Genomic DNA, 25,665 nt, shown 5'->3' with positions numbered 1-25,665 from the left:
CCAGATCATGAAAAAAAGTACTTCTGTGGCAATTAAGTCAAAATGGTTAATTCAGGAAAGTTGGTGGAAATGTAAAATTTATTTTCTTTAATAATCTGTCATTCTGATAAAACATATTTGGATGGAAGGGGTAGTAGGAAGAGAAACCAAGTCTGATTTAAGTTGTAATAACTTCTCTGATTTACAAAATGCATCAAACTAGGCAAAATTAAATGTAATAGTTTTTCTTATATAAAAAGTTGGGGTAGTCCTTTATTTTAAAACAAAACCAAGTTACGTATACAAAAGTATTACAAAAAGAAACAACTGAAAATTAAGATTTGTAGATTTTAAAAAAATAAACTCACAGGAAGGTATGCATAACCTTGTACATTTGGGGAATAAATTTATAAACTAATTTTAAGAATTTAGCTCAAGAGTGAAAGACATCAGCACTCTAGTTGGCAAAGGGTCCTAGGAGAACTGTGTAGCTGCAGACGCCTAGCATACAGAAGACTCACTCCTTCCATCAATGCCGTGAAGCAGTAAACCTCAGTGTGCTGCTGTAAACTGGTGTAGTGCGCTGTCCACTTGGATTTTCCTATCAGTGTCCAAGCTGACATGTAAGTTATTCAGTGTGGCCTATTATGTCATCTGCACAGTCCATCTCCCAAGCTGGTGCACAATGAGAATAATTATGATTCTGATGCTTTATTATAGTTGAGAACAGTCATGTTACCTCTAGCTGTAAACATTTAGCAGTTTTTCTTGTAGAGGTCACATGTTTCCGGATAGGGACTCAATAAGCATGCAACATGCATGGCCAGAGCATCTGCACAGTAGCCAGGCAGAGGAAGGCAGGGAGGGGCCATGCAGGGGCAAAACATGGAACTCAAACCAACAAGGCAATATAAAAACTTAACTGAAAACAAGCCAAAAACCCAGAGGGATTCTCAATATTCCCTAACAACTACATGGATCTGATGAAGGTAGAAGACTTTAAAAACAAAGATTCCTTTATAGTGTACCTTGAGGAAACAATTGTCTCTCAAACCAAACAGATCTTTCCCATCAAAGACTGCTATACACCAAGCTAACAACAGAAAGCAGCTACTTCAACAAGCCATTGGGTATATGTAAAACCAAAATTCAAAGCCAGAAAGAGATCACTAGTTTATTGTTTTCCAGTTGGTTGTGAGGATGTTGAAGGTGCCACTGGGAGAGGTGGAGAGAATTCCTATGGTAAAATATGTGGGCACAGTGTTTCCTTGCAATGTTTCCTAGAGCTTTAGTGGGCTGCCGGCTCCTGCAACGCTCCTGACAGCCATGGGGGGCAGCGCTTCCCACACACTACCTGTCTTTACAGAAACCCCGTCTCAGGCCAGAAATCCCTTCACCTGCAGGGGAGGAAACTGAGGGAGGACAAGTTCAAAGCTGTAGCTCCCCAGTCAGATAGGGCAGAGTCAAACTGCTTTTAGTGTAATCTGAGAATTCTTTAACAGAAAATCCCATTAGATTAGTAATTTGGTTGAGTAGGAACTATAACAAGCTTTCAGTTTTATTACTGCTACAAACAAATGACAAAAAGCATTATAAAGGCTAGCTTTTCCAAAATTACTTAAAAATATTTCTCTCGTAAGAAAAGAATGGTAACTCAAAGGCATTTCAATTAGTTGTGAAATTTCACGAGTGTAAAAAGTAGTAGGAGGCTCCATACCTTCCCCTCAGAGACCCACACCAGCTGGTTCTGTTGCTGCTGAATGGCTTCTTTCAGGGCACCGTACCAACCGTCATTCATTGAATTTAAGTTAATTGTAGCTGAAGATGAACAACAATGTGGTTTTATGGTTAGAACATTGCCACAAGTGAGGAGAAATCATCCAACCCTGCCTATCATCAGTCTGAGGAATACAAAACTATCGCAAATTTCTATTCAGGCATTCATTATTCTTTTCCTTTCAACCAAACATTTTTAGCTTTTAAATCAACAACAGTAAGTTCTCTAAGCAGAGATGATAAAAGCTTCAGCATTTGAACAACATAACATTTTGCTTCTACACTACTGAATATACTCACTTGTAAAAAGATGGTGATTATTTTTACGAAGTTTATGAGATCGTTCATATAGTTTCCTGGCACTTTTCCTCGACTCTGGACATAACCTCATCCTCATTGTTTTCACGCCTTGCTTAGAGTCAGGGTTAAGGAACACCACAATTGGATACCACTGGGCATAATTAAGACGATCGACTGCATTTGGTGTTACATCTAATAAAGCATGTTTGTCCTAGAGATGGAAGGAAAATACATACAAAGATATAGAACACCATTAAAAATCATTCTCTTCTGGAAAATTCACAGGCTATGCTATACTTCAGTATTAGTTAAATCTTGTGATTGCTTTGTCTCAGCAGCCACTTAATAAAAAATTTGTCATCAAAGGTTATTCAATTATTTCCAGCCCAATTTTTTTAAAAAAAAAAAAAACTTTTCAGGGGCTGGAGAGATGGCTTAGCGGTTAAGAGCACGAATTGTTCTTCCAAAGGACCGGGGTTCAATTCCCAGCACCCATATGGCAACTCACAACTGTCTGTAAGTCCAGTTCCAGGGGACCAACGCACATAAAATAAAAAATAAACAAATTATTTAAAAACAAAACACTTCATCAGCTCTTTTTAAGACTCAGCCACACTACTTGTAAGCTAACAACAATTACCTGTGCTCAGTCTGTGAAAGTCAAAGCAACTTAATGTTCCTGGCATTTCCTTCCATACACAAACGTTCTGAATGGCACTGTTATAACCAACTGCCAGTTACATTCAAACAGCACCATTTTTATAGAAATGAAGGCTCCACTCATGTTGATCAGAACTATCTTCTTGAAAGGATTATTAATGCTTTTTCTACAGTAAGGGCTAATTTTCTTAGGCTACACCAGTAATAACGTTCAGAAAATTCCCCTTTGTTACATATTAAATCTCATCAAAAACATAAGCTTCATTGTTTATAAAGAACAGGTTAACTTATAATAACTTACTTGATCTATGATTTGCTTTATCGTATGAAGGCGAATAATGCCAGAGCTACGATGGTCAGTTCCAGCATCTCGAGGTTCACTTTCTATTTATGAGGACAGGACAAAAACAAAACATATTTCCATTGGTTAGGTCAGACCTTGTCAAACACTGGGCACTACAGACATGCTGGAGTAGAGCAGGCCATGGGGCTGTGCAGTACCCCGGCCATGTTTAGCAGTATGGATTCTATCCACTAGAGGTCAGTAGCAAGTCATCAGGGAAAGCCCCTGTTCATCTACTGAAAAAAAGCAAAAAATATTTCCACCACAAAGGATGGAAACTGCTAAAAGAGGTAGCATGTCCTCCCTGACCCCTGAAGACCTGTCTGTAGTAGGTCAGACAATGGTTCCCAACAGAACCAGGATTAATAGAAGGCAGGTAAGGCACTTGCTTTGGGAGTAAAATGGAGGAAGCATCCCCCAAGAACTTTAGTAATGAAGATAAATATTCTGATGTGGTGCTTAAAAAAGTCACACACAAAAAATATAGGATAACATATCAAAATCATAAGCTAAATAATAAATAAGTAGAACATGAATAAAAAGTTATTTAACTACCAATGGGTGAGGGAAAATTATCAAATGTAATAAATATCTAATATGAGATAAGACTTTAAAAACTATACTGATGACTTTGCTTTTATATACAGAAAAGTATAATTATAATAAATTCTTATCTGCTACAAGAAAATATGTAAACATTTTTTTAATCTGAGTTTTAAAATGCTTACTTTTTCTTCAACCCCATTAACATTCTGGAAAAGAAAATAGGTCCTAAAAATTACCGAACTTACGGGCTTAACGATTTTTTTTGTTTTGGTACGAGGCTTAGTTTCCCGCCATCCTCTACAGTGACACAAGACATATGGTCTCCTTTGTGTGGCACACTGACATGGGGAAGCTGCTGCACAGCACCAGTCAGCCCTGGTGGGCTGGGATCAGCAACAACACTGTAGCCTGGAGAGTCCCAGTCAGACACCTTACTTAGAGTGGCAGAGCTGTAAGACCCGAGGCCCTGCTGGGCTGGGAATGAAGCTGTGAGGCAGCCTAGGCATCGTCCTGGCAACCTTCTCTACTACCTCATAACATGTCTATTGCCGCTGGGGACCAATTTCCGAACAACCAGCACAGAAGTCACTTGACTTCACTAACGACAACAGCGTCGTGTGTGACTGGCCACCAAGGGAAACCTGACAGGAAGGAGGAGGCTCTGGAGTTTCAGATCAGAAAGGCAGAGGTCTGAAGGGATGACAGGCTCCGAGAAACCAGTCATGTCCCAGAAGGAGACTATCAGAAGACAGCTTCACGGGGACAGGGTAACACAAGATCTAGCAGGCATGGATGAAGAAGAGCAATCAGCTGAGACTTTCGGGTGAAGAAAACACTTCAAGCCCTTAATTCAAAAGAGTATTTCTAAGTAGGCTATCTGAGCTCTCAAGTGTGTCTGTGATGTCATCTGAGTAATCAATGTACTGCCCCCTGGAGCTAAGTTTTGGAATCCTTCACACTGCATTCCCTCAGTTGAAAACCACAAACTTAGTTCTTCAGATGAAATACTTTCTGCTATACAATAACCAAAAAACTTCTAAAAAAAATGAGTGGGAAAATATTTTTTTAATCTGCTCAAATTTTATTACAACTTGTCTGAATTTTAGGAAACATATCTGCATTAAATTTCATTAAAACCAAATTAAAAGCAGTATGAAAAAGGTAATGTGCTAATTCTCTAATATTGTCAACTTCAAAATGTTAGTGAGAGTCTCATAACCAAAGACTGTGGGCACAATCCTCTGGAAAGCAGTAGTACCCATAATCTACAGGCACAATGTTCATATCCTATGGTTTCCTCCTTCCTATAGAAAATCTGTCATACTCCTGCATGGATAAATCAGTGAGAAAAAAGGCAGAAACTATACATAAGAAAAAGTAGTCAAGTCATAAGGTGCAAGAAAAACAATAAAAGGAAAATATTCTATTATTTATTAAGAAGGAGAAAAGGAAATCTTTAAAATATCACAAAATCAAACTTTGTAAATATAAAGACTAGAAGAAATTATAACGAGGTGAAATTGGGGATGGTGATAATACGTGTCAAAACTATTGTTTTAACTTTCACAAAGACTGAAAATATGAGAAAACTGCAGTTCAAGTTTTCACATGTAATTTAAAGCAAGTCAAATGGTCATGACCCAGTTTGCGTACTTCAACCACCAGACTGCTCAGGGAAAGAAGCAGCAGCGTGCAACTAGCACAGCACTGCTGCCTCCATGGTCACTGCCATCACTGGGAAGGCTGCAACAGGACCCTACCAGCACCGGCACAGTTCACCCCGTCTACACAGTTCTCTAGTGCCACGATTAAAAATCACCCGATTCCGTCAGGAAGGGTTGAGACAAAGGCCATGCTTTGCCATTCATTGGTGATCATCAAAAGGAAAATTTAAACTTAACAGACATGTAGCAATCCTTCTTAGCACCACCACTCTGAGGCTCACCAGGCCGCTCAACTTCAATTCTTAGCTCACAGCATTTCTGTGAAGGTTCAACGAGATCATGGGCCTAGGCAGTTTTCACAGGAAGGAAGCAACAGTCTCAAAAGCAGTGATCCTTCTTAGTACAGGGAGCTGGCGGAACAAAGAACAATCGGTCCGCCTTCCTCCGGATTAAAAGAACGCCATAAAGTGCATTTCTCACAAAGTTCTGTTTTTATGAGACTGGTCAGACGTTCCCTTTGGAGGAATTAAGACAAACAAAAGAAATATCCTGCAGCCTACTGAAGGTCAATGCTGAGCCTCAGTCTACTCACTTGCAATCTGATAAATATCTGGTTCTTCTCTTGCCAACTTTTCTCTGGCAACATCAGCTATTGGTCCAAAGATGGTTACAGGTCTCAGGAATCCAGCTGGAGAGAAATTAGGAGGAAAAATAAAAACAGAAGATGATGACATAGTTCGTAATTTCCATTTTCTGAAACAGACTGCCATGAAAAGACAGACACCACAGCACAGGAATAAACTACCTTCTCGAAGAACAACCCTCTCATATGCCGGGAACTTCGTTTGAACTGGCTGAGCTGACAAGTCCTCTCTGCTTTTTCGAAGGTTTCTCTTGGAGCTGCGAAGACCTCGAAATCTCCAGAAGTCAGCTCTGTCTCCACCTGCTGTCTTAGGAAGTGTGTACTGTACACTGGCTAACTGCTCAGCTCTAATGAAGAAAAAAGGAACATAAACAAGAATATTTAAAAGGCAACAAGGAAAAAAAACACAATGAAATGAAATGGAATATCAAAATTCACATGTAATTTACATCTCTACAGTTTTAATAAAATAATTTGTATAAACTGATTAAGTCAGTTATGAGTACAGTGAGTGAACACAGTGAAAAATACAAGTCTGTCTGTATCCCCAAATTCCTCAATGAAACCGAAACCATCTATCGTCACTTAGGTAATTCACACTAGAAGGAGTTCCCAGTGTTCGTACCTGTTCTTATTGGGGATAATGCCTCGTTCCACCTCCTTATGATTTTTGCCAATTCGAATGGCTAGCCAAGAGCCCAGCTTTCCATTGTACAAGGTATCCACGACACGGAACACCTCTCCTTTGTTAAAACTAAGTCCATAGGGAGACTCCTTTTCATATTCAAAATGAGTTCTAATATAGAATGAATCTCCTACATCCGATTCTACAATGCGACGATAAACTAAGGAGTAAAAAAAAAACACATTAATCAATACTTACTTGGATTAAAAAATTAATTTGCAGAGAAGATATTATGTGAAGATGCTCCTGCTAATGCCCACATCAACCTACAATAATACCCAATCAACAATCAATTCTCACTGTGTCTGGAATTATTTCATCTCATTGTTCTTCCACATTACCTCATACAATGGTACCTCCATTCTGCACATAATGAAATGATGCAGAAAAAAATGAATTTGTTCCATTTCTGCTTCCTGTTACAGCATCTAATTGATCTGCAAATGCTCCAAAGAGCAATTTTGTTCCCCAACTCTTCCAGGAAACTTTGATTGTTTCAACTGAGCATGCTAGGTTGGTTCATTCCTATAACTCTACACTCAGGGAGGCAGGCAGGAGGATCAGGTGTTCAAGATCAACCCCTTCAACACAGTAAGCTCCAGGCTAAATGGGCCACAAGAAACACCCTACTTCAAAAACAAACAGAACATCAGAACAAACCAAAAATGGAGTGTGTTGGAGCAGGGCGGGGAATGTACTACAGCTTCTCATCAACTGTGTGTGGATACAAGACACATTCTGAAACATGGAACAACAAACAGGGTGTCTCCTAGAACAGGAATATTTGGCCCAAAATGTCAATAGTGCCAAAGCTAAAAAAAAAAAAAAAAAAAAAAAAAAAAAAAAAAAAAAAAAAACCAAAGACAACAAACAAACAAAAAACCAATAAAAACTCAATTTTCAGTAAAAAATATTGGAAAGTTACATATTCTTTAAATTAATATTAACAATTCTACATATTGCTTAGAAAACACCAGTACAAAACTTAAGATGCTATCCACATACACTTTCCTATAATTCCAATAACCAATAAAATAAGTATTTTTCTATGACTTATAAGGGATTGGCTGGCATTTGACTTAAATCATAATGGCATAAATAAGTCCTATATATTTTGTTCTGTTAATGAGCACAGTGTAGGACTGTAAAACCTCAAAATTAACTGTCTGAGATCAAAAAACTCAATCATTACTAGGAATGATTTATTTTGAACTACATTTTTTAATGGTTTGTCTTGTTTGTTTTGAGATAAGGTCTCAGCATGTAGCCCTGGCTGTCCTGGAACTCACTATGTACACCAGGCTGGCCTTTCACCTACCTCTTCTGATCAAGTACTGAGATAAAATGCCTAAGTCATCATGCCAGGCTTTGAACTCATGATCCTCTTGTGCCAGGCTCCTGAGAGCTGGGATTATCATCAATGTACTGCCACAACTGGTCCTTATTTACTTTAACCAATTGAACCAATCCCTCTGAAAGGCCTCCAACCCCTACAGGTTAATTTTCTCCATTTCAGACAATATCTCACCATCCTTCTTCTTCTGTGCCAATATGGTAACTTCTTCACCTTTAGGGAGGTCGAGGAGGAAAAGGACAGCTTCTTCTCTTATGATATTTGTGAAATCTACATTGTTCACCTATCAAAATAAAATTTTACAAATTTGTGCTAGCTGTTTTTAGAAATATCAATGTATTTATTTACTCAGAAAAGAAGTATTTTCAAAGTCTAACTTGACAATACTATACATTTAATAGGGAAGTTTTAATTTTTAACTTTGGAGAGTATAATATTCTCTAATTTAAAATAAGCAAATATGAAGTAATGAAAAAGGTGAGTAAATATGTAAATTCAGAGTAGTTTCAATATAACCTGACATTAATGATAATCTGTTACAAATCTAACCAATTTAGACCAAAAATGACAATGTATATTTACCACTGTGAAATCTCTAGGTTTAAAATTCTATATTCATTCTACACAGGTGCCATATAGCCTAACTTTTTTACTAATTGCTGAAAAGGAAATGATATACCCAAAAAACAATCAGAAAGACGGTATATGTATTATGGTGCCCCATAACAGCAACTTCGTGTGGAGGCTCTATGTCTCAAGTAAGTCACTTATATTAGTAAATTCCTAAGTTCAAATGAAATCTATCCAATTTTTACCAGTCACTATGCAGGATTACAAACAGGCAGGAAATTTCTACTATTACCTTTTGGCATTTTTTTCTCCATTAATAACAACAAAAAGAAAAGGGCCAAAAGGCAAGTAATCAAAACGCACTATTTTCATGTAAAACCCAGTGAGCTATTAAGAAGCTGATTTTAAATGATGTATTCCCTGATTACCTCAAAATAATCATGAGACAGTAAGAAATTAAGTGCTGGAATTTCAAGTATTATCAGCATTGTCACATTGTGTTCAAATGTGCCAAGGGTGCATTGAGGACAAGGGGGATATTATCAGGAAGAACCTAATACAATGTCAGAGAGAAACTGCTAAGAAAGAGATGACGCCATGACTTTGACATGCTTAAATCAGAAGGGAAAGGAGGACTAGATGAATGTGGCCACAAGGATGGGTCACAAGCACAGGAAACTGCCCCAGGTGAAAAGATTCTGGCTGTGGGCTGCTCAGTTGAGATAAAGACTAGCAACTGAGGTGCAGGGGACACTGATTTAGTCCCCAAATTACGGAAGTCAAGGCATCAGGGCATTGGTCATGGGACAGAATCTCAGGGAGAAAGCTTTTGAGAACTGACAGGCAAATGCTGCTAAGAAATGATAGAAAATGTGAGGCCAAGCTGACACTGGTCAGGGATGGCTGTGAAAACTCAGATTTGACAGTGGTTAAAGCCAGACTGCAGGGCCACAGAGATTTAAAAAAAAACAAAGGGAGGAAGGAAGGAGCTCAACCACCCAGTGAACTAGTCAACAGCAAAAGGGAGACCAGAGACTGAAGAACCAGACTACCAAAGGGAGGAAGAGAAAGAAGAGGCAACAAAGCTACAAGATTGTAGAGCAGATGGGAAACTCAGTTCAGCACAGGGAGGAGGAGCAAGGCTGAGAGAGAGAGACCAGAATGGAGGCACCGAAGAGAGGAGGGAGGGAGATAGTAATTGCACAACTCACACTGGAGAGACTGATGTGCTGGTCTACAATCTGGGACATAGTTTACCAACCAGATCAAGTACATACAAACATTTGGATACTCTAGAAGAGAAGTGAGAGACAGATGAAGACAGCATCAGTACTAGACAACACAACTAAGGAAAGGAAGGGGAGAGAAGAGGAGAAAAGCACCATTAGAGATTACATCTAGCCCAAGCCCTCCTGGCTTTTGCCAATGATGGGTTTGAAGGTTGAAAGCCAAGCTGTTTACAGATTTGCCCGAAAGATATCCCATCCTCCTGAATCTGAGCCAGGATCTGAAATAAGGAAGGTCCAAGAGGCCAGGACTACAATAAAGACTACTCACTCCCATGAGAAAATAATACCCCAAATTGCTGGCTCGAAAGTTGTGGTCTCTGGCAGTCTTGCCAGTCCAAATGTTTAACTGAACTTTTAAAAGACTATTTGGTAGACAGTAGAGGGATCTAAAACTTAGTTTCCTTATAGGTTCTATGAATACCAGTGACTTCAATAAAACACCACTAACAACATAATGAAGCAGCAAACAAGAGCAAAGGCAGAACGGCAAGCGACCAGTCTAATGCAAACTAGAGCTAATCATTCTTAATGGGAAACTTGGGTGGTTCAAGAGAATGTACATAAATTATAATCAAATCACAACCGTCGGTCTGTTATGCCTGGCATCTGATGATCTAAGACTTTCGAATCCACATAAGATGATATACTGACATACCCTCAGAATTTGATCACCTTCCTCTAAGCCTTCTTTGGCTGCAGGGCTATCTTCTAGAACGCCAGCTACAAATATTCCGACATCATTTCCACCAGCTAGTCGCAAACCCACACTATCTCCTTTTCTGAATTTTACCAGTTTCATGCTGGGCCTGTTAAAACAGATATTTCATTTCAAACAGTTAAAAGTCACAGCAGGCTGCTAAAGCAACAACTACATTCAGAACGGAGTAAAGGACCATCATTTCTAAAGCCTCCTACATAGCACTCATTTACTAGATAAAACCTAGATTAGAATCCAAAACGAGATTTAACAGACTTTCTAAATTTCTTATTAGAAAATAAATTTTGAAATATCTAAATTTGACAAAGAAATAATCTTATGACTGCTTTTTAATTGTCCTTATAAACAATGTTTTCCCTATTCTTGAGAAGATATATATATGGCAAATTCCTAATAACTAAAAAACAAAAACTACTTTTCTACACCAATCCCACTAGATAAATGAAAGTCTCATTTAATCTAAGTAAAAGAAACTGATGCATAAAGTTCAGTAATTTTCTTAATATGAGAAAGTATACAAGCAGGGTCTGTTATAATCTCTACAACCAATGGACAGTGGATTTAAGTCTGGTCATCGGTGGGCTCTTTGTAGTTCCCTTAATCTGCAGCTCTTTTTAACTTTGAGTAAGAAAATTAGATTATTCAGCATTTTTCAACAAACCTACATCCATCTGTGTCCCTTATTTCCCTGGGCAGAAATGAAGGAACAATGCATGCACATCCCTCTATTATGCAAGCAGGGAGCAAACACTTAAGCACAACTTAAAGAACAGCCAGCAGCAAAGGGGAAGTGCACTACACTGCCGTCTAAGTTCTCGTTGTCATCTCCACATTCCTCACCAACTATACCTTCATTCTCACTATTCTGAATATAAAGTACAGAAAGGTCTCTTTCCTTTTCATTTATTAACCAATTATCAAATTCTTAAAATCTAACATAAAATAAAGTATAGTCATATACATGAATAAATGAGTCAAGAGAGAATTCTGCTACTTTTGAACCGACTAGTTAAAAATTACAATAGCTTTTGTAATTTGTAAAATATTCTCCATTGATCTTTTTTTCTTTCTTCCCTTTTTTCTTTAAACAAACAAAGTCTCACTATGTAGCCCTGGCTGTCTTGGAACTTGCTCTGTAGACCAGATTGACTTCCAAATCACAGAGATCCACCTGCCTCTGTCTCCCAAGCTCTGGGATTAAAGGCATGCACTACTATGCCTGGCTACCTGAGTTTTGTTTGTTTTGTTTTGTTTGTAACCTGGAACGAACCAGCTAACATAAAAGTTAGACAGGTCACACTCAGGACTCCTAGCAGCCTTGGCCATCTGTCCCTGAAAGTATTCATCAGCTATGTTTGTAGATGCTTTGAGTCCTTTGCTTTGGTGTCCTACTTTCTAACAACTCAACGGTATCTCACACATTCCTTGCCCAAAAGAACGAATACACAGATCTTTTAAATATTTTCTTGAAAACCCTTAGGTCCTCGGAAACCCTCCTCTAATCCTGACTAGTTCAGAATGTCTCATAAAGTTGATGTGGCTGAATGATCTGCACTAAGATAAAAATCTGGCTTTTGAAAAGCAATGCCAGATGACAGCTTCAGGAAAATGTCAAGTTTTATACTCTGTCCTTTCTGCATTACACCAACTATGAGCAGTAACAAAGTCTACCTATTTCTTTTCCCTCAAATCCATTAACTATATTTGAGTGAACGACTTTCAGGGCTCAGCTACTACTACGGTGGATATCCTGGAGTCCTCTCTGGTGTCCCTCTGCAGGCCTTTCCAGAGATGAAGTTCTTTGTTATCTTCTACAATTTCAAGCAATCCCAAGAATGAACAAAGCGACTAGGCTTTTCCATTACTAATACTGGTACTCACCTATTTCTGAAGCTATCTGCTTTTGCCTGGGTACTGAGGGAACAACCCATACATTATTGTTTTGTATAGAAAATACTGAGGGTGAGGAGAGTTCTTAGTCTACTGCACCTTAGTAAATGTGCTTATTTTCAAGTATTCACACATCATGTCCTTTTTATGACAGAAGGAACAAATTTAAAGACTATGAAGGCTTAAAATTTGCTTACAAAATTTCTATTAAGTCTACCTACACAGTAGTAAATAATGGTATGGACTCGAAAACTAATTCTGCAACAGCTTTCTCAACTAGAAATTATTTCCTCCAGGCAGCACACTGAGATATCTTCTTGGCTGATAAAACTGAAGATGTGCTATTGGTACTGTGGCCAGGAACTCTGTACATAAGCATGTCACACCACAGGAGGTTCACAATAAACAGACATTAGCCCAAAATGTCAGTGCTGATTAACAAGTATTATCTTTTAAGAGTGTTAGGGTAGAGAAAGCTTGTGGACATTCTGCTATCTTAGTAGAAACAATCTTTACTCTTTAATTACTAATCTAAGAACTAGGTAAGAGAAGGTGGTAATTAAAACACATTGCTTTGCTGTTAGCTATAGTACTCCAAGTGCTACACAATGCTATACAAACATGACCTTCAATTCTCATGCTGAGAAATGTCTAATAAACACAGAGGACAGGGTGGCTTGAAAATTGCATTACCGAAGGATCCCATCTTCATGAGTTGAATTAGGCAGAACACCATCAGAAGGGCTGACGGGTAAATCTACATCTGGTTGTCCAACGTGGGCATAAGTGGGCTTTGGTTCTAAGAGAAAGAAATTTTAAATTGTGCAGGACTTAAGCATCATGAGATACCAGCAGGAAGCAGAGTTAAAAGAAAGATAATTAATAAAGTGTCCATGCATTTCTCTGCACCACCATTCTAAACATCATGCAAAAACTTCTTTTCTAATAGCCACATTCCTGCCACTAGCCAACTAGAGCAAGACAGAGACACAAGAGAAGCAAACAGTTCTAATAGTTGAAATAATTTTGTTTTTAAATTATTGAAGGCAATTCAATATTCCCCCACAATATCCCTGCAGTACTGTGTGATGAATCCAAAGCCAAGTGACAGCATGGCAAGTCCTCTGTCACCCCTCAGCTCTGTAACATTTAATGAGCAGTGTGGGAAAATATCCTTACTCACTGCAAGCAGCTGTTACACATGACTAATACGTATTTACAAAATAAAAACATTCATGAAAGTTACTATCTATACTAATTCTCACCCTAATCAGAAAAAAGCCGAGATGCACAGACAGAAAAACTCCCATCGTGACAATGATCGCATCTTTCAAAGCTTCCGCAAACGCTGACAGCTGCTGCTGCTGCTGTCTGCCAGACAGCAGGGCATTTTTGGTTATGCTTACCTGGAAGAGCGGGTGTTTGCTTCTCACTTTTTTCAACTGTAACTTCTTCCACTGCTTTGGGTGTATGATCATCTACATGTTTTACAGGAGTTGAGACAGCCCCAGGTTTAGAAATTCTCTCTTCCTCTCTGCTTCGGAGACTAATTATTACAATAAGAACATGAGGAGAGTTAAGGATGATTTTGAAAAACACTTCATGAGAAAAGAATAGGCAAAACAACTTCAAACCCAGGAAAAGGGACACACTCAGCTACCAAAATTAGCAAGTAAAACTAGGACGGGACAAGCAACATGACTCAGTGGGTGAAGACACTTGCCAATGAACTTGACAACCTGAGTTTTAATGCTAGACCCACATGGCGGAAAGAGAACCAACACCTGTAAATTGTGTGCTATGGCACATGCAGATATACAGACATACATGCATGCACAAATCAGCACTAAATGTAGGCTTTGAGTCATGTTTATCTACCACATTTCTCATTGCCCTGAAGCAAACATCAGGGTCCAAAAAGCTCACAAGATCCTCCTGAAGGCATTCCACTCTTCTTCAGTAGGGCACAGATAAGTATGTGTGTAAAAAGAAAACAAAACACTGTTTTATTTGTGTGTATGTGTGAGTGCATATGCACATCCTTTGTGGGTTGTCCTCAACACTATGGTGCACATGTGGAGACGAGAAGACAACTTTGTGAAGTCATTTTTCTACCACCCTCATATGGGTCCAAGGACTGAATGCTGGTCAACCAGGCTTCCCTGGCAAGTACCTTTAACCACTGAACCATTTTGCTGGCATGTTTTTGTTTTAGCTTGTACATAGCATGGCTCCATTGAGTGAGGGATTTGGGGTTGGCTAGAAGCTCTATTAAAAATGGTTGTTAAAGATGGCATGAAATAGCATCTGAAGAAATTTTTATACTCCACATAAATTGACTCACAGGAAATAAAGACTCCTTAGCCTATCAACTGTGTAAACAAAGTAACAAATTAACACATAAATCAATCAGATCAGCAAAGAGTAATAGTTAGGTGACAATCTGCAGGTAGAGTGGCCTGAAGACCCTGCAGGTCTTGGCTTGCATCCCTCTGGAAGGCTTCTACACGGTGAGCATGAGAACTTGGCGGCCAGTGGCTTATCCAAGCTGCTCTCAAATGGCTGTGCAGTACAAAGCTTCCAAATGAGATACCTCCCACAAATGTCCTTCCCAGACACTCCAGACAGCAGACATCCTGCAAGTTCACCCAGGAATACACTATAAATTATCTGAACACTCAGTGAACAGAGGCTGAGCCTTTTCCAAGAAAGCTACACCCAAGGCCTAGGGACACGAGGTACTACCTCTTCTGTTGGCATTCCATCTCAGAACTAAGTGAAGAAACAGCTCTGTGTATCTGTTCTTATATTTAGACTTAGCTTTATTTCTTAGTAGCCAATGCTTTATAGCTCTCCTTCTTTTATGTTTAGCTTCTTTAAATTGTTCCTATAAACTGTATTCACTCCAGTGATCAAATCCCAAGTGCTATGCTATGCCAAGCTGCCCACTAATGAAGCTTTCCTTGATACTTCTAGCATTCAAACATCCTCAACATCCATACTGAAGATGTCACTAAGTTACCCAGGTTTGCCTTGGACTTGCTCAGTAGTGATGTATCCAGGACCTGAATTTGTGATGGATTCTTTTGCCCAGTTTCCCAAGTAGTTGGAATCAGAGGCCAGAGGCCTCAACCACCAAGTCTGGCTCGTGCACACGCTCGCTCGCGCGCGCGCGCTCTCTCTCTCTCTCTCTCTCTCTCTCTCTCTCTCTCTCTCTCTCTCTCTCTCGTGTGTGTGTGTGTGTGTGTGTGTGTGTGTGTGTGTGTGTGTGGTGTGTGTGTTGGATGAGGGGGTTAGCTGTAGCTTCAGAAATTTCATTTCATTCTGAAAATGAAAGTGAGTTTCAGGGGACAATTTAGATATATATTTTATGGTACTACTTTGCATACAACTGAGAGAGAAAAAGAGTGAGTCTGTGTGCCTATGTGCATGCAAGTGCATGCAGAAGCAGAGGCCAGAGGTTGACATCAAGTGTCTTCTACAATCACTCTCTACCCTTTCTTTGGAGACAGTGTCTCACTGAGCCTGGAACTCTGACATTTGGCTAGACTGGCTGGCTCTGGCTGGTGAGCCCCAGTATCCTGCCTGCCTTTGTCCCCAAATCAGGGATCACAGGTGCGGGCCACTACACCAAGATTTTTACATGGGTGCTAAGGGTCCAAACTCAGGTCCTTCCACTTGTGTAGCAAGCACTGCAGCGATTAAACCATCTCTCCAGGCAGAGCTTTCTGTGTTAACGGTCACTAACAACTACTAATTAGTCCACTCAAACTCAAAGGGAAAATGGTTTTTGGCTGCTCAAAAATATAAATTTTGTGGAAATAGAAAAAAAAATTGGTTTTTTGGGTGTGTGTGTGTGTGTGTGTGTGTGTGTGTGTGTGTGTGTGTGTGTGTGTAATGCCACAACAGGCATGTGGAGATCTGGTCCTGGGTATGCAACTAAGACTGTTAAGATTCAGTGGTGAGTGCCTACACCCACCCACCCACCATCTTGACAGTCCAAAATGGACAATTTAGGAACAAGACAGCCCAACTCATTTCAGTTTAATAAGAAGCAGCTGAAGAAAGACTTAGACTGCAGAGGCCTGCTTCTCACTGTTGTCATTGGGCTTTTGCTGGTGGTACAATTATCCTGCACTCTGATAATATCTAGAGCCAACAGTTTGAGGTGTTCTGTGGGTTTTACAGCTAGAGAACAGTATCACAGTGATCTTACTTTCTTAACGGCAACAGGACCTTTCTACAGTTCTTCATCTGTAAATAAGGTTGGTCAGACAGTTCCTACCTTTTACATATATAAAAGAACTGCCTATTTTTAAATTTCCCATTTTGTCTTCAGCATCATCACATCTTGGTTCTGAGTGACCAGAAAAGCGTATCTCTACGCCTTCCTTCAGATCACCCTGCACAAAGCATAACAAAGCTGCAGTTACTACCTGAGAACCAAAAGGAACAGCTGGCTCACCAAGTTCAGAACTACCATCAATATCCACTCACTTGGACATGCTAAATGTAATAAACAGCTTTTTAAAACATCCTGGTAAAAAGAAGCACTTAGTGGTCCTTTAATGGACTTTTTTTTAGCATTGTTACACTACCACTAACCAATTTTCCAAAACAAAGTAACCTTTTTTGAATGTCTAATCACTCAAAGGTTCTTGAGAGCTGGCCTCATGGCTCCTTTTGCTGTTCTTCCAACAAGTCAAGTGTTTCCATTTCAGGAACAGCACATTAGGTCTTAGTCTGGAATGCTCTTCATCCTGCTGGTTTTTTCTTCTCATTTAAGCTGATAGGACTGAAGAGAAGGTTCCTTTCCTAAGCAGAGTACCTCAGACTTTCCTCCCTTACCATCAGACTACCTGATAGTCTGTGTGCCGCTATGCAATAGCAAGAATTACTTCTGACATTTTTAATCTTATCTGCTTTATTCATTTGTATGTAAGCTCAGGTAACAAAGATTTAACTAGTCTGTTTCAGACATTTATAACAAGGCACCGGTAATACAAATGAATATAGTAAGAATCTGCCGCACTCAAAAACAATCTATCTGTCAAGTTGTAAAGAGCATGGGAAAAAGCCATCACTTATGGACTCCACTGAATACTTATGAATAACATCCTGCTCTCTGTCCTTTTCTGCATGTTAGAGCTAGAGGGGATGGGGTGAGGGCAGACCCGGAAGTAAAGTGTTTATAAAAAAGAAAATATGGCATTACAAAACAATATAAAATGTAATTTTTGTTTAGAATAAGGCACCAATAAAAAATGGAAACATGGAACCTTTTTAGACAAAAGATTAAAATTTTTAAAACTCAGTACATATGGCTGAAAGGATGAAAAGGATGGATCAGTGGGTAAAGGTGGCCGCTGCCAGGCTCAATAACCTGTTTGATTCTTATGATCCACATGGTATAAGGAGACATGAATGCCACGGGTTGTCTTCTGACCTTCAAACATGCACTATGGCACATGCATGCCCACATGCATTTCCCCTCCCCCCGCCCAACACACAGAGAAAATAAATAATGAGAAAGGAAAATAGAAAAATTATTTTTAAAAATCAGTAAGTAAAATAACCTCTCCATGTATAAAATAGTAGACAATGTTCAAATGACATTAAGATGTTTCAGTAACTTTTATCTTATTGGTAATGCTAAGTTCTAAAGAAATCAAGTACGATATCTGAAAAAACTTCATACAGTGCAGTTAAGGAATACTAACGGCTCTGGATAAATGGTTCCCAGAGAAAACTATGGCAAAGTTGGCATACAAGTGAACAACCTCAACACACATCCGGTCACAGAGAACAATGACATGATTCCTCTACAGAAAAGTGGATGGAACTGGAGATCATCATCTTAAGCCAAACTCAGAGAGAACAATGTCCTATACTTTTCTATGTAGAACCTAAACTGCTAATACATGTGACATCAAAGTAAAAGGGAGACTATGTGGGAAGAGGAAGAGGACAAGCAGGAGAGAAAAGAGGTGACAAGAGAGGTAAGAGTGTGAATACGGTCAAACTACATGCATGGTATACTTCAACAAAAATATCATTACAGAACCCCACTTTGTTTAATAAATACAGACTTATAAAATTCTTATTTACTGTGGTAGTCTGAATGAAAATGGCCCCCATAGACTCATCTATTTGAATACTTGGGTCTCCAATTGATGGAACTGTTTGGGAAGGATTAGGGTGTCTGTCGTCTCCTTCCAGCTTGTTTGAGACAGGTCTTTTTGTTGTCTGGCCATGTGTATGCCAGGCTTGCTTGCCTGCAAGCTTCTGGGTCCTCCAGTCTCCACCTCTCACCTTGTTATAGAAGAACTAGGACTAGACTCTACATGGGCTCTTGGAATTTGAACTCCCCTTACCTAGCAAGAGCTTTACCCACTGAGCCGTCTCTTAAGCCCTTAATATGTTTCTTAATACAGAAAACATTTTGAAACTATTACTACCACCCCAACAAAACATCTTGGTCATTTAAAAGTCAGGACTCTCAGAACTCTAACACTGTGTGCAGACTAGAACAGTTATGAGGCCTGGATCCCAAATACAGTGTCCTGACACAGCGCCGGAGCTTAGGTTGGTAATGTCTTGCTTGTATACACAATCTCCCCATCAAACCTGGGTAGGTCCTGAGCTGTGTCAGCAAAAGCTGTCACTGCGCTCAGGATTTGGTGTAGGCATTTCTTTCAGGAGGAATAAACAGCAATAAAGAGAATATTTAAGACTGTTACAAACTCAATTTTTTTGAAAACAGTACTTTTCAACTACTTTTTTTTTTAAGATTTATTTATTTTATGTATATGAGTGTTCTATCTGCATGTATGTCTTTATGCCAGAAGAGGGCACCAGATCACATTACAGATGGTTGTGAGCCACCATGTGGTTGCTGGGAATTGAACTAAGGACCTCTGGAAGAGCAACCAGTACTCTTAACCGCTGAGCCATCTCTCCAGCCCACTTTCAACTACATTAGAAGCAACTATTTTCAATAAAAAGGAGATGTGCTATATATATATTTTTGTAATGATTAAAACATAAATGGCTTGGGTCTCAGGTGAGCTGTCAAGTTTTATGGAATAAATGAGTACAAAACAAAATGTAAACCTGGACAATTCATTCTTACTCTATTAGTCAGAGCTTTTACTAGAACGTGTTTTCATTACTGTTCCTGTTTAAATGTGACTGTGGAAGTCACTTCAGACACAAAAGACAAGCATATCTTGTCAGATGGACTGGGATGATGTAGTTTTAAAAAGTCATAAAGCCATAGAACTGGTCTACATATAAAAATACTTCAGGCTCCTAAAAGGGAGTGGACATCACCGTATGACTGGACAATAAATTGTTGAGTTTTCAAAATACGGTTATTGATGCCAAGTTTTTAGTCTAAACAAAAACCAAAATAGCAAAAAGAACTTTCTTTCCAATGAATACTATAATGAGTTTGATTTCACCCTTAATGACTGCCTACCATGGAGAAAGCAACAACAACAGGGGTAGTAGTGTGGCACGCCTTTAATTCCAGCACTTGGGAGGCAGAGGCAGGTGGATCTCTGTGAGTTCCAGGCCAGCCTGGGCTACACAGGGAGTTCCAGGCCAGCCAGAGCTACACAGTGTGACCTTGGTCAAACACAAATGACCATGATTCAGAGAAAGAGAGAACCCAGGGTATTCAACCTTTTGACACTGAAAAATGATGCCATGTACAAATCTACAAAGTTCACACTAAAAAAAAAAAAAAGTGTAATACTTACCAAAAAATATTGCAAAAACAACAAAAGAAAAAAACCTATCAATCACTATGGAAATCAGCAGATTCCTCAGGACCTCAAGAAGTTAAAAACAGAACTTCTATATCCCTTTTAGATATAAATACAAATAACCAGACAGCTGCCTACCCATGACTGCATTATCTCCAACAGCCAAGTTAAGGAATCAGCCTAGCTGCTGATTAGAGGATAAAGACAAAAGTTTCTCTGTCTCTGTCTGTCTGTCTGTCTGTCTCTCTCTCTCTCTCTCTCTCTCTCACACACACACAAACCACAAGTTTTATTCAGCTACAAAGAACAAAACCATGTCATCTACAGAAAAATGTACAGAACTGTAGATCACCATGTTAAGTGACATATAAAACAGACTCACAGACAAGTATCTCATGTTTTCAGTCACATGTGGATTTAGTACAAAAAAAAAAAAAAAAAAAAGACTTGAAACAGAAGAGGACTATTAGGGAGCTGGAAGGTGAAAGGAAGTAACAGAGTAAAGCCTAGTACTTTGGACAATATATGCTAATAAAAGTAACAAACAAACAACACAATAAAACAAAAGGATCTTCCTAAGATTTAGAATTTGTCTACACTCAAAAGTGGCTAAATTGTTGAGACTCTAGTTACTACTATTCCTTTTCTTAAAGGAAAATTGTGGGTATCAGCACAGTTTCTAGGTGTAAGGGATGTGCTAAGTTATCGCTGCCTCCATGGCCCCCATCAGAGATATTAGTGCCATCTCCATGTGCATTTGTGGCTGAATCCCCTTAAGAGGGGACATTGAAAAATAAATAGTTTGCAGTTTTACAACGTAAAAACAATCAGTTGTAAAACAATAAACAAATTTTATGTTTATATCTAATAGTCCTTTAAAGACCATTTCAAGTTTAAAATAAAGACAAAGACTCACATAATTGATGCCAAAGCTTAAAGTATACAAAGGATGAAGTTCCTATCCCTAAAAGCTAAAGAAGGTGTAATGACAGAAACCAGAAGAGCTGCTGCTACTTACGCAGCCTTTGCTGCTCCTTACCATTACGAATGCAGTTTTAACAGTATTCCTTTGGGTTTTGGGTGGTGGTGGGTATTTTCTGAGATAGGGTCTCTTGTGTCCTGGGCTGACCTCAAACTCACTGTGCTGACTAGTTTGTCAACTTGACACAAGCTAGAGTCGTCAGAGAGGAGGGAACCTCAATTGAGAAAATACACTGGGCTATAGATAAGCCTGTAGGGCATGTTCTTAATTCATGATGGATGGGGAAGTCTATTGTGGGTGGCGCTATCCCTGGGCTGGTGGTCCTGGGTTCTGTAAAAAAGTAGGCCGATGTACAGCACACTAGACCCTGTTGTTGCCTGTACAGGTGAACCAGCCCTGAGGGTGTGAGAACACACACCCTTCTTTTTTGTTTGCTTTTTCTTTTAAATTTTGTTTTGTTTGGTGGGGGGCAGGTTGCAAGAGCAGAGGGCAGATTCAAGAGAATGGGAAGATAAGTGGGATCAAGATGCATGATGTGAAATACACACACACACACACACACACACACACACACACACACACATCAATAAAAGTTTAAAAAAAAAGCAGGCTGAGCGAGCCATGGACAGCAAAAGAGTAAGCAGCTCCCCTCCATGGCCTCTGCTTCAGCTTTTGCCTCCAGGATCCTGACCTGCTTGAGTTCCTGTCCTGACTTCCCTAGTGATGAACTATGATATAGAAGAGTAAGTCAAATAAACCCTTTCTGCCCCAAAGTTGCTTCAAACATGGTGTTTTATCAAAGCAATAGTAACCCTGACTAACACACTCATTATACAATTCAGAATGACCCTGAACTTCCAGTTTTCCTGTCTCTACCTACTGAGTGCTGGGATTTCAGACATGTGGCTCCATGTCTAGTTTTATGTGGCACTGGGGGAATCAACCCCAGGGCTTGATGCAAGCTAGACAAGGACTCCTACCAACTGCAGTACACCCCCGTCCCAGAAAGTACTATGTTTAAGAAGCATTGAGAGCTCTCAGTCTTCTCTTGCCTGCTCACTAAAGACACACACTCGCTGGAGTCCAGTTCTTGGCCCTTCTTCAAATAGTTTCTCTTAACAATTGCTGTGATTTCTCAGGTTTCAGGTAACATCTGCATGCAGATAAGTCTAAAGTCAACACTTTCTAGCTATAAACTGTCTCTTCAGCTCTGAGACTGGATTTTTTCTCTTCCTACCTTTACTGTGATATAATCAACAAAATTACATCTAAGGTATTCAATGTGACTACTTGGATATATATATATATATCACTAAAAATTACAGCAATTAAGTCACCTCAAATATTAGTATATGATGAGAATACTTAATATTTTTATTAAAATTCAAGTAAATATTAACCATAGTTATCACAAAGTACATTAGGCTTCCAAAACCTGTACTTGTGTGACCAACATCTCCCACACTTTCCTCTTTCTGTGAGTTCAACTGTCTTGGATTCCAGAGATAAGATTGCATGGTGTGTTTTTCTGTGCCCTAGCATTATCCTGGGTATGTTCATGTTACTGAAAGCGATGGAGTTCCTCCTTCAGCACTGAATAATTACTCCATTACATATGCCTGTCCCTGTGTTTTTATCCATGATGGACAAGCTATCTCTTTACTGTGGTTACTGTAAATAAAGATCTATCTCAAAGTAGGGGTGTGGATATTTCTTAAGGATGGTCACTTTCTCTCTCCCAGGTAGACACTCAGGAGGAGGGTATACAGTGGTTCCATTCTTCGTTTTGTGAGGAACCTGCCAACTAAACAAGCTATCTTTCCTAATAGCCATACAGTAGAACACAACCATGTCCACTCGTCTATAGCTGCTTCTGTGCTACAAGCTAGAGTTGAGTAGTGAGTGAGTGACAGATACTTCCTGACTTACCTACCTATTAAATGTACTACCTAGCACCTTGACTATCTTCTAGTTAGTGTTTACACTGAGGAAAAAAACAAACCTCCTCTTAAATAATAAAAGAAAAATCTATCTTCTAAGTTTATTTTATTTTAGAATTGCATTTTGTTTTAAGTAAGACTGTTATTACCTGCCATTGCTGGGCTGCTGTGGAGACTGTCTGGAATGATCAGAGGGCTCTGAGCGTTGGTCAGGAGATCGTGACTGGCTGCGGCGGGGAGGCCTGTCATGAGAGCGACCTGAATGATCTGATGCTAGTGATTGAATTTCTGAAATATCTGTTAAATAAGAAGAGTATTTTCCCATGAAATGATTATAATAAAGTGTAAAGTATTCAAATAAGCCAGAAGTGTATTTCACATAAAATATATAATTTTAAGCATTAATATCATCTCCAGTGATCAAACCAAAACTTCTAGCATTTGTGTATAGTGACAAAGACAGACAAGACACAAACACACACAATAATGTACATCTAAGTTTTAGATGTTTGAAAATTATCGTTTCACTCAAACATATCCAATTCTCCTAGTACTTTAAGAAATCAACTGTGAAGGGCTGGGTAGTGGTGGCACATGCCTTTAACCCCAGCACTTGGGAGGCAGAGGCAGATGGATCTCAGTGAGTCTGATGCCAGCCTGGTCTACAGAGTGAGTTCCAGGACAGTCAGGAATGTGACACAGAGAAACCCTGTCTTGAAGGCAATCACTTGTGACCCTCCAAACAGAATGGTACTCACCATCTCTTTCAGAGGCATTTGCAGAATGGATACTGTCTGAAAGATCAGGGACATTCAACAAAGTAGCTCGTTCATCTCTTTGAACTACCATCTTTAACTTGCCTTTAGACCTTTCTATCAATGTTTTTGCATCTGTCAATGACATATTTTCTGTCACAGTACCATTTATCTGCAACAGAAAAGAAAGCAGAGGTTGGAAAGTAAACAACAAAGTACAAACCTAAGTCTGATCTGCTACAGGGAGAAACACACTCCCAGATTACTGGAAGACCTAATACCACCTTTATACTTTTCTAAATCACCAAAAGCATTCCTATAAACAAACTAGAAAGCATTTCAACAGTTTCTAGAACAATTATCAAAATTATCCTGGTGAATGATATATATTTGTAGTAATTAATTCTCTCAGGTTAACTCCAAACCTCATAAAGGGCATGGCAAATGCTGATTATTCTCTCTGGCAAAACTGCTTCAAACACAAGCAGAAGTTACACAATAACTCTAAAAATTTGGTTCCCATTTCAGTTCATTATAATATACAATGTGACTATACCTTCAAGACAACATCCCCTTCTTGGATATTACCATCTCTTGCTGCCAAACTATCTTGTGAAATTTCCTTTACGAATATATGGCTGGCCAATCGAAGACCATATTCTGGAAGAATACATTTAAATATCTTTAGTTCAAAATCCTAAAACAACTAAGTGCTGTTTAAATTGTGCGATTAAAATTACTAGCCTTATGAACCACCCTGCCCCTAAGGCCATCATCTTTAAATCACCAAAAGTCTGCAATGTCATGAAAAGGCAACGTAAAACATGGTTCAAACAGAACACTGTGTCCCCATCTTACTGAAAAGGAGAAAGCCCTAAAAGATTGTATTTTTTTTCAGACTAGGTGATGACATATACTAGTGTCTTATAATGTTAAAAGAACAGAATTCTTTAGAGTGAATTGCTTGAGGCTTGAAAAACTTTGAAAGTACAATACTTTTGACGCCTGTTATGAATCAAATACTAGTTACGTTTCCCTTAGCTCTTAAGTGTGTACAAACCAAGAGAAACGCAAGAGCTTTAGTGCATTCTATTAATTAGTGCAATGGTTCACAATTAGTCAAGCAGATGTGACTAGGAGTTAATACACAATGCTCTCTCCATCAACCCACAAAGGACCCCGGAAATGGTGATTTCATCTGTCGGTGGATACGCGGTCAGAGTTAAGGAAATTACAAAAAATGTATTATAAAACAAGAACCTAAACCAGGTGTGGTAGAGCACACACGTGATGCCCACACTCAGTGGCTGAGACAGGACAGGGCTATATGGACCGCACAATTAAGACTCTATCTCAGGAAGACAAACAAAACCAAAGCTCTCTCTACCAGTCTGTGTCAATGAGAAAAGAAGTGGTCTTGGTCAGTCAAAGGAGAAAGGAGAACTCCAAGTGTCACTGCATTCTAAAAGAAACAAAATAAGCTGGACAGCTGTGGCGTACGCCTTTAATCCCAGCACTCGGACTCAGACATCCACACGGATCTCTGTGAGTTTGAGGCCAGGGTGGTCTACAGAGAGAGATCCAGGACAGGCACCAAAACTACCTGAGAAACCCTGTCTCAAAAACACCAAAAGAAAGAAAGAAGGAAAGAAAAGAAACAAAATTAAACAAAAATAACTAAACTAAATAGACAAGATGAAAAACACAAAGTTTCTAATCTGCAATAAATTATGAAGCCTGTCATTCAAGAGTCTAAATGTTCCATCACAGTTACAGTTTAACTTTAGGTAAATATTCAAAGA

The 25,665-nt window shown here is 39.2% G+C and overlaps 1 protein-coding gene across 6 annotated transcripts in view; it reads right to left on the bottom strand.

The window, feature by feature from the left end:
• Tjp1 (tight junction protein 1) overlaps positions 1-25,665 on the bottom strand; it is a 259,549-nt gene that overhangs the window by 20,312 nt on the left and 213,572 nt on the right. For all 6 annotated transcript variants that reach the window (XM_028872824.2, XM_028872826.2, XM_028872827.2 and 3 more), the window contains 13 exons: positions 24,420-24,523; positions 23,867-24,035; positions 23,258-23,405; positions 13,824-13,963; positions 13,111-13,216; positions 10,465-10,615; positions 8,125-8,233; positions 6,537-6,756; positions 6,074-6,258; positions 5,861-5,956; positions 3,017-3,099; positions 2,056-2,266; positions 1,697-1,797 (listed from right to left, as the gene is read on the bottom strand). In XM_028872824.2, the coding sequence (XP_028728657.1) occupies positions 1,697-1,797; positions 2,056-2,266; positions 3,017-3,099; positions 5,861-5,956; positions 6,074-6,258; positions 6,537-6,756; positions 8,125-8,233; positions 10,465-10,615; positions 13,111-13,216; positions 13,824-13,963; positions 23,258-23,405; positions 23,867-24,035; positions 24,420-24,523 (1,823 nt within the window). The remainder of the gene's footprint in view (positions 1-1,696; positions 1,798-2,055; positions 2,267-3,016; positions 3,100-5,860; positions 5,957-6,073; positions 6,259-6,536; positions 6,757-8,124; positions 8,234-10,464; positions 10,616-13,110; positions 13,217-13,823; positions 13,964-23,257; positions 23,406-23,866; positions 24,036-24,419; positions 24,524-25,665) is intronic.

This window comes from Peromyscus leucopus, chromosome 1, assembly GCF_004664715.2.
Source record: "Peromyscus leucopus breed LL Stock chromosome 1, UCI_PerLeu_2.1, whole genome shotgun sequence".
NCBI classification, from domain to species: Eukaryota; Metazoa; Chordata; class Mammalia; order Rodentia; family Cricetidae; genus Peromyscus; species Peromyscus leucopus.
The sequence above is the reverse complement of the archived record's forward strand: the minus strand, read 5'-3'. Positions and strand labels throughout refer to the sequence as shown.